Below are 14,494 nucleotides of genomic sequence, written 5' to 3' on the forward strand. Positions count from 1 at the left end.
CATTAATATTTTGTGCTCAATTATTTACTTATCAGACAAGTGGCCGCATGATAGTAGTGTAGTCTTTATCACCCTGCAGAGGTTTCTTTTGCAAAGTAATTTGCTGACTGTACACTATCCCTCAGCCTTGCCGCGCCTCCCAGTTTGGGAACCACTGGAGTAGGCGATTTGTGCTCCATTAATTTGGTCTGTTACAATGCTCTATGTGTTTAATTACTAATGCCTGTGTAGTACGGCGTTGCACACAGAGGACAAAAATGTTCAGCCTCAACTCTTAATCGTCATTTGTGTTCAAATTTGCAAAGTGTACCAAATTGAACAAAACAATATAAATGCAAAATTTGAATTCATGAATATATAACGGTATCCACGGTATAGCAAAATCCATATCATGGAACAACATAATACAGTCACTTTCATGCCGGTATAGCGCCCACCCTACTGAAAATGCAAAATTTTGAAAACAGGTCTCAAAGTTTTTGAAAATGACACTATTATCATCAACATGTAAACTACATAAATACAAATTTGTGAAAGCGGTGATGTATGTGTGTGTGTGTTATGTGTTCAGTCTATAAGTATGCGTGTAGGCGCTTAGTGTTTTTCCACAGAGTGACACTGCCACTTTTTTACAGTGATTACTGGCCTGTCATGCATAATACAGCGTTTTTATTCATTTTTGCAGATCTGTGCGGATCGTTTTGACAACGTTGTCGTTTGTATGCAAAACTTTTCAGAAATGCAAAGGAAAAATGTTTCCATTTTTAGTATAATCGTTGTCATGTAAATGTACCCTAAAGTGTTGTCGGCGATTTTAATAGTTGTTAGCAGTGTTGGGTAAGTTTCTCAAAAAAAGTAATCCACTACAAATGACTAATTCTTTAAAATTGCAATTTGATTACATTACTGATTACTGCATTTAAAAAGTAATCAGATTACTAATTACTTTACTTTCAAGTTACTTTCAAGTTTACTTTTTTTAAAAGTTATATTTGTATACACTCACAATATCAACAAAACACTGTGCTTTTGTAAAATAAAGAAAACAAACATGGTGCGCTTTCTGCTGTCTGTCTGAAACACACCACAAAAATGAACAAAAACTCAGCGAATACTTGACACACAGACATGAGAAATATTCTAAAGAAAGTGTCTATTTTTAAATTAAGTAAGTCTTAGCTCGCATTTTCCTGAGATTTATTAAAGGGCATTCTGACGCATAAAACATAATTTTAAAATGCATTTTACTTCATATTTTTTCTTAACGCTGCACTTTTAACTTAAGTAACGTAATTTTTTTTTACATTAGTAACTGTAATCAAATTACTATTTAATAAGTTACTGTATAACGTGTTATACCCAACTCTTGTTGTTAGGGTCTGGCTGGTTGCTAAAGTGTTGCTAGATGGTCACTATTTTTTGTGGATTTTTGCAAGTTGCTGTATGGTTGCTAGGGTGTTTTTGGTGGTTGATAGACTGTTGCTAAGGTGATTTGGGTCATTTTAGCACATTGTTGTATGGTTGCATGTTGTTTTCAAGTTCGAGCAATAGTAATAATGACACTTTCCCTAGCAAACACCACTTATTAAAATCATTTAACCCTTTTTTTGAGTTGAAATCTTACATTCCCTGTCATTATCACTATAATTTGCAAAGTTTGATACCTTGTGCGCCAGTATGCAGTTGGCTGTTAACTAACTTCACATGTGTGTTTCTTCCTGTGTTGATGTATCATATCTTGTCAAGCGTTGTGCTCTCAGGTTCAAAGCCCTGGCTAGTGCTTTGATTCACAGTCAGCTCATCAAATGGATGGTAATGAGCTAGTTTTGCCCACTCTGATTGTCAGTGTGTGGGCTTTACTCCCCCAGACAGACTGACAGATAAAAAGCAGGCTAGTGCTCCCAGGAGCCTTTTTAAAGGTAATTGAGTTAAGAGTCAGAAGGCAGGCCCGTATTTCCCATGGAGTGCAGAAGTAACCAGCATCGGGAGGCTGTTAGCTCCTTATCTGACATTACAAATGATTGCAGAGGGTCCTTGATTTGACAAGGAATGCAAAGTGATCCTGGTTTTCGTAGCCGGAGGGATATTTGAGGTAGTTGTAATGTTGTGACAGTACTGAAATTTCAAAAGGCAATACCATTGCCATTTAAATTTCATATTTTATATTTACTGAATGTTTGATTTCTGCCTATAGAGTTAGATTACAGTACAAGGATATAACTCCTTAAGAGCAATATTTCTTGAGGAGTTCTTCATCTCAAAGTGAATAGTTATCCATATTTCATAACAAATATTGTACAATTGTGATGCTTAAGTGAATTTAGGTATTACAACATTAATGTACTTTATGAAATATGGATAACTGTTGACTTAACATTAACAAAATCTATTGATTTTAGTTTTTAGTGTTATTATTTTGTTTATGTTAGACAAAATGGCAAACTTTTGCCAAATTTTTGTTTATTTTAGATGAAATAGTGGCCCGTTATTGGTTACTGGCCATAAAATGAAAATAATTATTGGCTAGAATTTTTGTCATAATTATTGATCTGTTCACACCATTCAGTAATTTACAGGAGTGACAACCAAGAAATCAAATCCAATCCAATTTCCGTTTTTAATTTCCATTTTAATTTTTCTGAATTCCATTTTTTATTTTTTCTCAATTCCATTTTAATTTCATTCAATTATAATAATAATAATAATAATAATAACCAAAACATCTCTGATTAATTTATTTTTTATAAAAAAACATATTATTTTATTTTCATTCATACTTTTTTTTTTTCAGAAAAACTGTGTTGTGTATTTACATTTTTGTGCTAAATAAATTCTGGTAAATACTTTTTCTGGTAAATATTCCTTAAAATAATGTTTTAATAATAATTTTTTATTAGTAGTAATACTATTATTACATTAAGTAATGTATTTCTGTCACAGTTTATTCAAGTTAAACCAAACTTTTATTTTGATGGGTTGCTGTGAAGACCTTTAAGTTTCTTTTTGTATATGATATGATGACAGTGCGTCTGCGCCATTCATTCACAACGAAGACATGCAGAACATGCAGGAATCATATTTAAATAGTATTTTTGTGGCTTAATGTTCATAGACACTAGTCCATATCGTGTTTTGATGTAAGTGCACTGAACTATTTTTGATTTATCCATGCAAAATTTGGCAAACTCTGTGACGCTCCACATTATACAGTAAATTCCGTTTCTATGACTGGATTCTGCAATCCCATCTGCTTTTTCCGCATCGCGGAAATCATAGGGCCCTAGTTCTGGTCCGTACACACACAAAACGATAATTTAAATTATACCATGCAACTATCACTCATGAAATTTATAGTGTGTAAATGGCCTAAAAGCAATGAGTGTTTTTCTGTAAAAAATATTAACAACATAATAGACAGCAGCAGTTCTATTAGGCTGAAAATGGATTAAAAAATGTAAGATCGACTTAGTAAGTTATCTACTTTTCACATTCTTAGTTACTAGTTAGAAATAATCAAGATAAAATCATGCGTAGATCTAAAGAAATAAAATTTGCTGTTTAGTTTTTTTGTTGTTGTTTTGTTTTTTTTTCAACTTTCTTGGATTTTCTGTGGATTTTTGTGCCATTGCTCTGTCAGGTTTGCATTCCTGTTAGGAAAAGTTAGGAACAAATTAGAAAAGCAGCAGTAGCTAATGAAAAAGCAGGGGCCGGTTTCATCAACATAGCCCATCAGGCCTGGAGGAGGCCTGTTACATCCACTTTTAGCCTAACTGTCTGCTGTCGGAACATTTCATCTTTGATAATAATCCCAACAAATTGAATTTCCTTCTTGTCTCTGCTTATGCATTCCTGAAGTCGTCTTGAAGTGGTACGGTCCACTGGAGAGGCAGAATGCTGATGAGCCCCACACTGCCACTCCAGCTTCATGCACAGACAAATGGAAAGTGAAGGCTCCATTGAGCACACCTGGCAAAATAGGAAAGGTGGAGTAGATGGGAAAAGACGCCCGCACTCTACCTGTCTAACAGGCATCTGCCTGAGCCGCCCAGGGACCCGCAGCAGATGGGAAGGGTCTTTCTCGAGATGCAGCATGTTTAAAGAGGCTTGCCTGAAACTACATCAAAATCCTGCCTTTATCTGATTTGCCATTATTATACTCATTAATAATGTTCATTTTGAATTTGATGGAGGGTTGTTTGCGGATGGTGTATCGTTATGACATTGATAAGCAGAAGAGGATGTTTTCATTTCCTTACCGGTAGGTGAAGAGCTGATTTGGTGCAGTTGTACTTGTTTCTTTTCCTCCCCTTCCTATTTTTTGTCTGCTTGATTTGATCCTATCTGAATGAGAATTTGTAGAGGACTCGCTTGTATTCACAAAGACAGCCGTTCCCATGGCATATCAAACAGAGCGCGTCTCGAGCGACGTACAGTCATTGTGAATTCTTCTCCGGGTGTTTCGCTGGGAATACCTACGGCACTTATGCTAACACAATCAAGGTCCTTTTTGGCCTTTTTCATCAAGATGGACAATGTTAGTTGCAAACGTAAGATAGCCCATCATGATGAGTGTGTACTTTTGTCAGTGACAGATTTTCCTTGTGTACACTGCTGATATTCCCTTCACATGCTCGAGTGCAAATTGTATGCTTACACCATAAACATTTTGATCCTGAGGCGTAATCGCGCAAAGCATTGATTTAAAGGGGTAAAATTCTAGAAGTGGCTAGCTTTTTATTTGTTTTATTTATTTTTTATTCATAGGTTGTAATTTAGTTATCCTTTCTCAGACGCTTAGAAGTAAACGGGCTGTTTTCACTACTGTACCTGTACTGTACCTCTACTGTACTGCTAATGTGGAATAGCAGCTCAGTTTAAAATTCTTACTTAGTACCAGGGTTTTTGAGTTTGATTGCATCATTTACTGTGTAAATATATATATATATATATCTTGTATATTTTCATATATTTAAATGTAAATGATGAATACTCACAACCCTAGTCTTTAGAGAAGGCCTGTATAGTATTCATAAGTTGCAAAATGCTGAATAGATTTTTATATGCAAATTTGGGGAGTTACATTTGTGTTGAATAACATATATGTTTTGATGTCTGTATATATTACCGTTAAAAAGTTTGGGGTCAGTAAGATATTTTTTTTGAAAAGACATTAATACTTTTATTCAGCAAGGATACACTAAATTGATCAAAAGTGACAGCAAATGCATTTATCATGTTACAAAAGATTTCTATTTCAGATAAATGCTGTTCTTTTGAACTTTCTATTCATCAAAGAATCCTGAAAAAAAAGTATCTCGTTTCCACAAAAATATTAAGCAGCACAACTGTTTTCAACATTTTTAATAAGAAGAAATGCTTCTTGAGCAGCAAATCAGCATATTAGAATAATTTCTGAGGATCTTGTGACACTGAAGACTGGAGTAATGATGCTGAAAATTCAGCTTTACTATCACAGGAATAAATTACATTTCATTGATAAGCAGAAGAGGATGTTTTCATTTCCTTACCGGTAGGTGAAGAGCTGATTTGGTGCAGTTGTACTTGTTTCTTTTCCTCCCCTTCCTATTTTTTGTCTGCTTGATTTGATCCTATCTGAATGAGAATTTGTAGAGGACTCGTTGGTATTCACAAGTACAGCCATTCCCACAGCATATCAAACAGAGCACGTCTCAAGAGCGACGTACAGTCATTGTGAATTCTTCTCTGGATGTTTCACTGGGAATACCTACGGCACTTATGCTAACACAATCAAGGTCCTTTTTGGCCTTTTTCATCAAGATGGACAATGTTAGTTGCAAACGTAAGATAGCCCATCATGATGAGTGTGTACTTTTGTCAGTGACAGATTTTCCTTGTGTACACTGCTGATATTCCCTTCACATGCTCGAGTGCAAATTGTATGCTTACACCATAAACATTTTGATCCTGAGGCGTAATCGCGCAAAGCATTGATTTAAAGGGGTAAAATTCTAGAAGTGGCTAGCTTTTTATTTGTTTTATTTATTTTTTATTCATAGGTTGTAATTTAGTTATCCTTTCTCAGACGCTTAGAAGTAAACGGGCTGTTTTCACTACTGTACCTGTACTGTACCTCTACTGTACTGCTAATGTGGAATAGCAGCTCAGTTTAAAATTCTTACTTAGTACCAGGGTTTTTGAGTTTGATTGCATCATTTACTGTGTAAATATATATATATATATATCTTGTATATTTTCATATATTTAAATGTAAATGATGAATACTCACAACCCTAGTCTTTAGAGAAGGCCTGTATAGTATTCATAAGTTGCAAAATGCTGAATAGATTTTTATATGCAAATTTGGGGAGTTACATTTGTGTTGAATAACATATATGTTTTGATGTCTGTATATATTACCGTTAAAAAGTTTGGGGTCAGTAAGATATTTTTTTTGAAAAGACATTAATACTTTTATTCAGCAAGGATACACTAAATTGATCAAAAGTGACAGCAAATGCATTTATCATGTTACAAAAGATTTCTATTTCAGATAAATGCTGTTCTTTTGAACTTTCTATTCATCAAAGAATCCTGAAAAAAAAGTATCTCGTTTCCACAAAAATATTAAGCAGCACAACTGTTTTCAACATTTTTAATAAGAAGAAATGCTTCTTGAGCAGCAAATCAGCATATTAGAATAATTTCTGAGGATCTTGTGACACTGAAGACTGGAGTAATGATGCTGAAAATTCAGCTTTACTATCACAGGAATAAATTACATTTTTAAATGTATTAAAAATATAAAATATTTCTTTTAAATTGTAGTAATATTTCACAATATCACTGTTTAGTTTAGTTTATTACTAACTCTTTAATAATAATAATAATAATAATAATGCATTTTATTTAGTGGCGCCTTTCAAAACACCCAAGGTCACCTCACAAGCAAGCAAAGATAAAAAATAAATACAAATCACTACACAATAAAAAACACACAACAAACACGCATATACAACGCATATACAAATAAAGTGCAGTAAAGACTCAATAAAACATTATAAAAAAGCCTGTATAAAAAGATATGTCTTAAGATGCGTTTTAAAATTCAGCAGGCAATCGCTGTTGCGAATATCAGGGGGAAGGGAGTTCCATAGGCGGGGGGCAGCATAGCTAAAAGATCTGTCACCCATGGTAGTTAGTTGAATCCGAGGTACCACAAGAGAAATTGAAGATGAGGATCTGAGAGCACGTGAAGGGGTGTAAACATGAAGAAGTTGAGTAAGGTATTGGGGTGCAAGATTATGAAGTGCCTTGTAAGTAAGTAGCAAGATCTTGAATTCAACTCGATACTTTACTGGAAGCCAGTGCAATTGCTGAAGAACTGGAGAAATGTGCTCAGTAGAGGGTGTTCTAGAAAGAACACGAGCTGCAGAATTCTGAACCAACTGGAGCTTATGTAGCAATTTAGAGGGAACACCAGTGAGAAGGGCATTACAGTAGTCTATACGTGAAGTGACTAGTGCGTGAACAAGAACTGCTGTATTATTGGTTGAGAGAAAAGGACGGAGACGGTTAATATTACGCAAGTGGAAATATGCAGTCCGTGTGATATTATTAATTTGAGTTTCAAAAGACAGTGTGCTATCCATGATAACACCCAAACTTTTAACCTGAGAGGAAGGACAGATTGCATTATTGTCAATGTACAAGGAAAAACTATTAGATTTAGACAAAACAGATCTAGTGCCAACAAGTAGGGCCTCAGTTTTGTTCCAATTTAACTTCAGGAAGTTAGCTGAAAGCCAATCTTTAATTTCAGCTAAACAGCTGGACAAAGATGGTGGAGGAAAAGAACCAGTGGGTTTGGCAGACAGGTAAAGTTGGGTGTCATCCTCTAGTTATTTATTTTATTAATAGCCTACTTATTTTAGTTAAGTGCTTAAATTGTAAATATGCATTTATTCAATTATTTTATTTAGTGCATTTGTATTTTGTTGTTTTTGTATATAGTTTTGCAATAAAAGCGTATCAACCAGGTTCCAGAAATAATCACTGAGGGTGCTTCTGAAATGAGTGAGGGTTTGCGTTCCGCAAACACAACCTGTTAACCCGCTAACCTGTCAAGAAGTATCTTATGTGAGACAGTATCAAAAAACAGTATCAAGTCTCACTTTACTTGTCTTATAAAAAGTTAAAGCAATGTTTAAATGTTTGAGAAATACTTGACAGACTTTTAAATAAAGGAAAAGTAGCAGAATAGTGTTGTAGAGTAATGCTACGACTTAGTTACGAACTTGTGAAATTTTATGACGTCAGAATTGTGATGTTTTTTAAACCTTTTTTTTTTTTTGCAGTGCAATTTCCATCATTTGTTTGGTTGCAGTGTGCAGGAAGCTTTGAAAATTGTAAATATTAGAGTATGTCTGCATAGAACATCAAGCTCTTCGCTTTCAAAAGAGCAAGGAAAATCCTGCTTTCTGTAAAATGTCCCTCTCAGAGTCTGAAGTAGACTGATCAAAAATAAAAAATGCATTTCCCCTCTCATCCTCACAGCATCAAATAAGAATAAGGCCCACAATGAGTGAAAGCCGAATCAAGCTGTCAGAGAAGAGCTTCTAGCTAAGTAGGTGAAACACGTTTGATGAAAAATGGATTGATACTAACGGCTGAAAACTTTCTAACAAGGTGCTTCTCACCCCGGTGAGGACGATTAAACTTGGGTGCGCGGTTTCCTCGCCACTCTTATTGCTTTTTTATATTTACAGCCAACCATAAGGCTACTAACATTTTACAGGTTTTATGTCGGTGCTGGAGGAATGAAATAAGAGGCATGTCAAGTTTGGCACGTCCTTCGATGTTTGCAGCGAATGAAAGGATAGAACAACACAAGCAGGGGACTGTTTTTGAACTCTTGAAGGGAGTCCATGCGTGTGTCGCATGTGAGAATCAGAGCTCCTCATGTCTTTATGGAAAATACTGAGGCAAATATGTCCATTCAGTGTTTCCTAAAGCTTGGTTGAATGCCATGTGGGGATGCTTTGCACTCTTTAGATTTAGGAGATTTAAATGCCTTAGAGGTGAGCAGGTGTCTGCTTGTAGACATGACTTCCCTCTGAGATGAAGAACTAGAGAGACAGAGGAGGAGGGAAGAGGAGGATGAACGTCAGTCTGACTGAACATTTCAGTGCTAGCGCAATCAGAGATTAATCTTAGAATGATTATCCATGATTAGCATTGAGTGTTTGCTTTAATTACTACAGCTCTTGATTGCTGCAAACCCGCAAGCTTAAGAAAACATTTTTGTGATGTATTATTGAGTTGAATTTGAATGTTTTGTGAGGAAAGGAGGCGTCTTTTATTCAGGCCTGCAGTAATATTGAGCACATAGTTGAGTAAAGTGTTGAACAGAAACTACAACAAATTACAACTACAATATTTGTTGTAGTTTTTGCTTAAAGTCCATGTGAAGCAATATTAAATATGTGCTCTGAGTTTGTCACACCACAGAAAAATCTGTTATTAACCACCCAGCCAAATTTGAATGAGAAAATCGCCAAATACCGCTACAACTTGAATGGATGTTCCCTCTAGCAGCTTAATTGAATTTACACAGCCATACATGTTTATAGTATGCATTTACGCGACAAATGCATAGCTAGATAGCAAACTGTAGGCTGTAGTAACTACCATAAATGACAGTAACTCACGATTGAGCGGGTGAACCGCTGATGCTAATGCGCTCTAGTTATTATAGTGTTAGGGGAGGGGCCGTGCTCAGTGGCTTCAGTGCGTCATCAAGACCGGCCCAAAAAATCCTGAACACAAAAATGGTGAAAAACTGTTTAACGGTCCAACTCCACAATTCAGTACTACATAGTTCACAGTCTTTGTAATGTGTTTTCAGCAATACATTTCTGTGTTTAGAAACAATTCTTTGAATTGCCTTTACACGGACCTTAAATGAAAAGCATCCATAGGTAGCAGCTTGTTGGATTTTTCCCGATTTTGCGGTCCCATTTTCCCAAATATCAAAAGACAAAAATCCACAATAGCATTTCTATGACTTTGAAAAAAGAGGGAAAAAAATACCCAGAGATTGATTTCAAAAGATGTCCAATGCCATCACCCCCTCAGCCAGTGTATTAATAACTAGTTTTTGTTTTGTAATTTAATGCCAAGGTAATAAAACACAAAGTATAGTTTTATAAATGTACATTGATGTTTAAAAAAAACTGTGCTAGATTTATGATCTTAATTTCTGTGGAAATGCATTCTCACTCTCTTTGATAAGGGTCCATTAGCGTACTGTAAATGTGATCCAGACCTTGGACTGGTTAGATCTGGACCTTGAATCATATTTTATATATAGTGTGTGTGTGTGTGTGTGTGTGTTTCTGCACATTTAACAACCAAAGCCCAAAGTATGAAAATCCTAGAATTTATTTTCCTGAGATGCTTATTGCTTTTTTAATTTCATCTTTGAACAACATATGGGCTCCTAAAAAGATTGTTCTAAGCTTTGCTAGTAGAGAAATTCAGAGGCTCGACCTCGTGGAAGTTGAATTCAATACCCATTAGCTAAAGGATCTCAACTCCCCAGAGAAGGAGCTCCAGGGTGGAACCTGATTGGCAGCAGGTCCACCCATAAATTTTTATCATAGTACCCAAAAACCAAGGAAATCTACTTCAACGTATGGTCCTTGCATTTTGTGTCCTCCATTCTAGAGAGACGACTATGGTAAACCCATAAAACGGCCATAAAGCAATGTCCATCTTTCCTCGCCCACTCCGGTCACTCTCAGATATTTCTCAATCGCTCTGACCTCAAGGACACTATGTCTCTCTCAGCTGTCACCTGGAGTCTCACTGGCCCTTGGACTCCATCTCCTCCTTTCATTCCATTTTTACAGGCCTCATTGATATGCTCCACAGCAGCTCGGCTGCATCTGTCTACATTCTCCACCATGTGCTCTACAGCAGGTTTGTGACCCCTTGACATTTCGATTCCCATTTAACTGAAACACAGCTATTCAGGAGCCTGTACATGAGCTTAAAGTGTCTGGATGTGGATATATAAATGCAAACGAGTCAATTTAAAGAACTTGCAATTGGATCCTTTTTCTTTAACAAATTCATTCGCATTAATTGCTACATCCAGTACAGGAATCTGTAGAGGCTAAGGTTAAAAAAAGCCTCATTATATCTCTCAGCACATGCAAAACATCAGTATCTGTATCTTGTTTACCAAAAAAACATCCCTAAAACTGGATACATTTACTGCCATAACATAATAACATTTCTTATATTAAGTTTATATTTCTTAGTACATTGACAAATAGTGTTTATTTGTTGTGTGCATATATCTAACTACTGTATATTTAGTGAGGTTTTTGCCTAAAATTAGAAAGCATTTTGCCACCGGCGTAAGAAAAATACACTTATATGCATCCAATAAAACAAGCATTACATTACGCTTCTCGAGTAAATCATCCTGATGTTTAGATAATATTTTTGTCTTGTTCTCCAGTAAAAAATGATACAGAAAATGATTTTTTGCAGCGAGTGCATATCGACTGAGACGCACTTCTCTCACTTACATATTTCAGATGGTTTATACACTGTTTAAAAGAGCCATTGCATTGCCCAATTGATTTGTCTGAGCTTTAGGGGAAAATTCGATGACGCCGCTGACAGAAGTTAGATTCACTGCACCCAGGTGTCCTGGCTCTAAGTCGTCCTTTTTTTCAAATCAAAGCTCTGAGCCTTGCTCTTGTGAAGTGTGGAGAAATCCGCAGATGGAGGATTTAAAAGGTTTGCCGCTGACTGTCTTTGGTTCTCCGGCGCTGTGAGGTGTCATGAAAGATTTCTCTGCGTTTGTAGAAGCATGTTGCGATAACCTTTGCGTGATTGCCTCTGTTTGTTTGCTCACACTGAGGAATGGGCATAAATAGGCATCTCTATCATTGTGGATTTCCGTGAACTTGACGCTGCTGGTTGATGTAAATTGAGGAACCGGTGATGGTCCTGCATATTGACTTCATCTTTGATGGTACATGACTTTGTGCCTGCGCTGGGTAGCGTTACAGCGAACTGGCACCTTTTCTAACTGTGCCTCTTTCATGTCTGCCTGCAGGTGATGTGGCCCCCTACTTCAAAACGGAGCCGGGACCTCCAGAGATCCACCTAGAAGGGAACCGTCTGGTCATGACCTGCCTGGCGGAGGGCAGCTGGCCTCTGGAGTTCAAATGGATGCTCAACAACACAGATATCACAGCCTTCTCCCCCGAGTACAAGTGAGTGTCAGCTTTCATCTTAAGGCTTTCTGGAGATAAAGTCCTGCTCAGAACTGTCTCAAGGTTACAATGAGAGAGAACAGCGGAGGCTCACGGTTAATATGAGAGACAAAAAGTCTAATATTAATCCCGCCTGCAGCTTTTCTTCTGTACAACCCGCACATTTATTCACTGTCTGTGGCAGGTATATTAAATTTGTTCAAAACATGACCATTAACCCTTAGAACAATATCCTTATCCTGCTGTTGTCGTTTATGAATCCGTTTAAGGAATCTTTCTCATTACTTAAATAATGTGTAGTTTTTAATGAAAGCAGTTTGAAATTTAAAGAACATATTAAAAAATACTGCACTTTTTTTTTTTTTTTTTAAGTGTTAATACTCTCAAAATATGAAGCTTGTGTTTTTTTGTTAAGGCACTTACTTTCATCTGTACAGAGGTTGTTATGCAACTCTGTGATTTTTCTCAAAACTAACAGATTTAGAGTCTTTTTTCTTTCTGTCAAATGAAGGTCACATTAAAACTGGCTTGGACACTTTAATCAGGCATTCATTTATTTTTGATACCGCTGCATTTCAAATGCCTGTTATAGATTTTATTGTATTACAATATAAAATATGAAAATAACAATTTTAATTGTGAAGATCTACTGTAAACAAAAGAGTCAAATCATGAAAGTCAATGTGAAAAACAAAGTAATGGTAAATAGGCTATAATTTGTGAATGGAATATTTTATAGTGTGATGAAATTGAAATTGTGTTTCACATGTTTATATTAGATCTGTGTATTAAGTGACAGCAGCGTAATATACAGTATACTGCTGTCTACGCTGTTAATATGACCCAAACAATAAAATAAAAACAGAAAATCACTCACTGCTCTGGAATAAATAACTTCTATAGCTGTAATAAGCTGTAATTCTATAACCTGAATGCATCTTTAAGATGCTCTAGCGTGAAGATAAACATGGCAGATTGTGTGCGGCTCACTCAGGGCGGGGTCTCTGCTAATACCACAGTGTCTGTCAACAGTTGTGGGCGGGGCTTGTAAAATGTGACATCACATTGTGCGGATTCTGCAAACGGCTTGTTCTGAGACACTGCTTATGATTTATGGGGATTAAAAAAAGGATTATTTATCATTGTAGGGTGGTTGTGTACACGCACTGCCAACACACATTAATGTTCAAACAACATGTAAAAGTGAATTTTGCATAATAGGTGTCCTTTAAATGATTCTTCTTTAAATACATTCTCATGCTAAGTCTGTTGAAGCAGTATTTTAATGTTTATTTTAATGCAATGCCTTCCCCCATAGACTTCCATTGTAATCGGATTACTGTCGACACAATTTTTGTTTGCTTTTACAAACTGAGAGGCAAGTCGACATTATTTTCTTTGACAGATGCTGTCGACGGAGCTTAGCTTGTATTGAACCTGGAACGTGCCTTTAATAGAAAAGGAAATTACTTGAAGTGAAGCGCATTCAAATCATTTTTAATTAAGTTTTTTTTTTCTAGAGAGAGAGAGAGAGATTCCACTAGTTTATGCAGTAGTACATTTAATCAACGATATAATTTCCTAGTTGAGGTCTCTCTATGCCTTATGTTTAATTTCTCAGTAATGATAGCCTCTTAGCCTGACCTTTTTTAATCAGCGTACAGCCTCTGTAGCACTCAGCATTTCCTCAGACGTGTGGAGTGTTAAGGCTGCTGAAGAATTGGCCCTACGGGTTCCTTCTGTCTTAATAGAAGAGTCTACAGTGCTGCCCGGCTCTCTTCAGAGGCGAATAATGCTTTCATTCGTTACCTGAAGTGCACTGCCGACACCTGATTCACAGTTAATGTCAAATTTTACATTAGATGTTTTGATTTATCTTCCATTTAGGAGCCGTATACATGCTAAAGTAGGTGTTTCACATCTTTGTGCCTTCCCGTGTCAAGTGTATCTACGTTTTGTCCATCTGTAGAACTGGTTTGCTCTAATTGGTATTGCTTTTCTCATTATCTTTCATCACCTAAACAGTGCGCTCAGAGCTGCAGCCGTATTACTATTGAGTTTCTGCGATGGAAGGAAACCACCACTGAGATTCACAAACCCACCGGATGGCATTTTCAGAGACGTAAACATATTCGGCTAAGTAGTGAGCAACAGCGCATTAGTCATGTATTCAGCTGTAGTAATTTTTCAACTCAAAAAGGGAAATATTTATGACGAAT

The 14,494-nt window shown here is 36.3% G+C and overlaps 1 protein-coding gene across 1 annotated transcript in view; it reads left to right on the forward strand.

The window, feature by feature from the left end:
• Positions 1-12,279, forward strand: part of LOC107753537 (protein sidekick-1-like) — a 141,298-nt gene extending 129,019 nt beyond the window's left edge. The window contains exon 2 of the mRNA XM_016569702.1: positions 12,116-12,279. Coding sequence (XP_016425188.1) covers positions 12,116-12,279 — 164 coding nt within the window. The remainder of the gene's footprint in view (positions 1-12,115) is intronic.
• The last annotated feature ends 2,215 nt before the right edge of the window (positions 12,280-14,494 follow it).

The sequence above is a fragment of the Sinocyclocheilus rhinocerous genome, unplaced genomic scaffold (assembly GCF_001515625.1).
Source record: "Sinocyclocheilus rhinocerous isolate Xijiao unplaced genomic scaffold, SAMN03320098_v1.1 scaffold1303, whole genome shotgun sequence".
Taxonomy (NCBI): Eukaryota; Metazoa; Chordata; class Actinopteri; order Cypriniformes; family Cyprinidae; genus Sinocyclocheilus; species Sinocyclocheilus rhinocerous.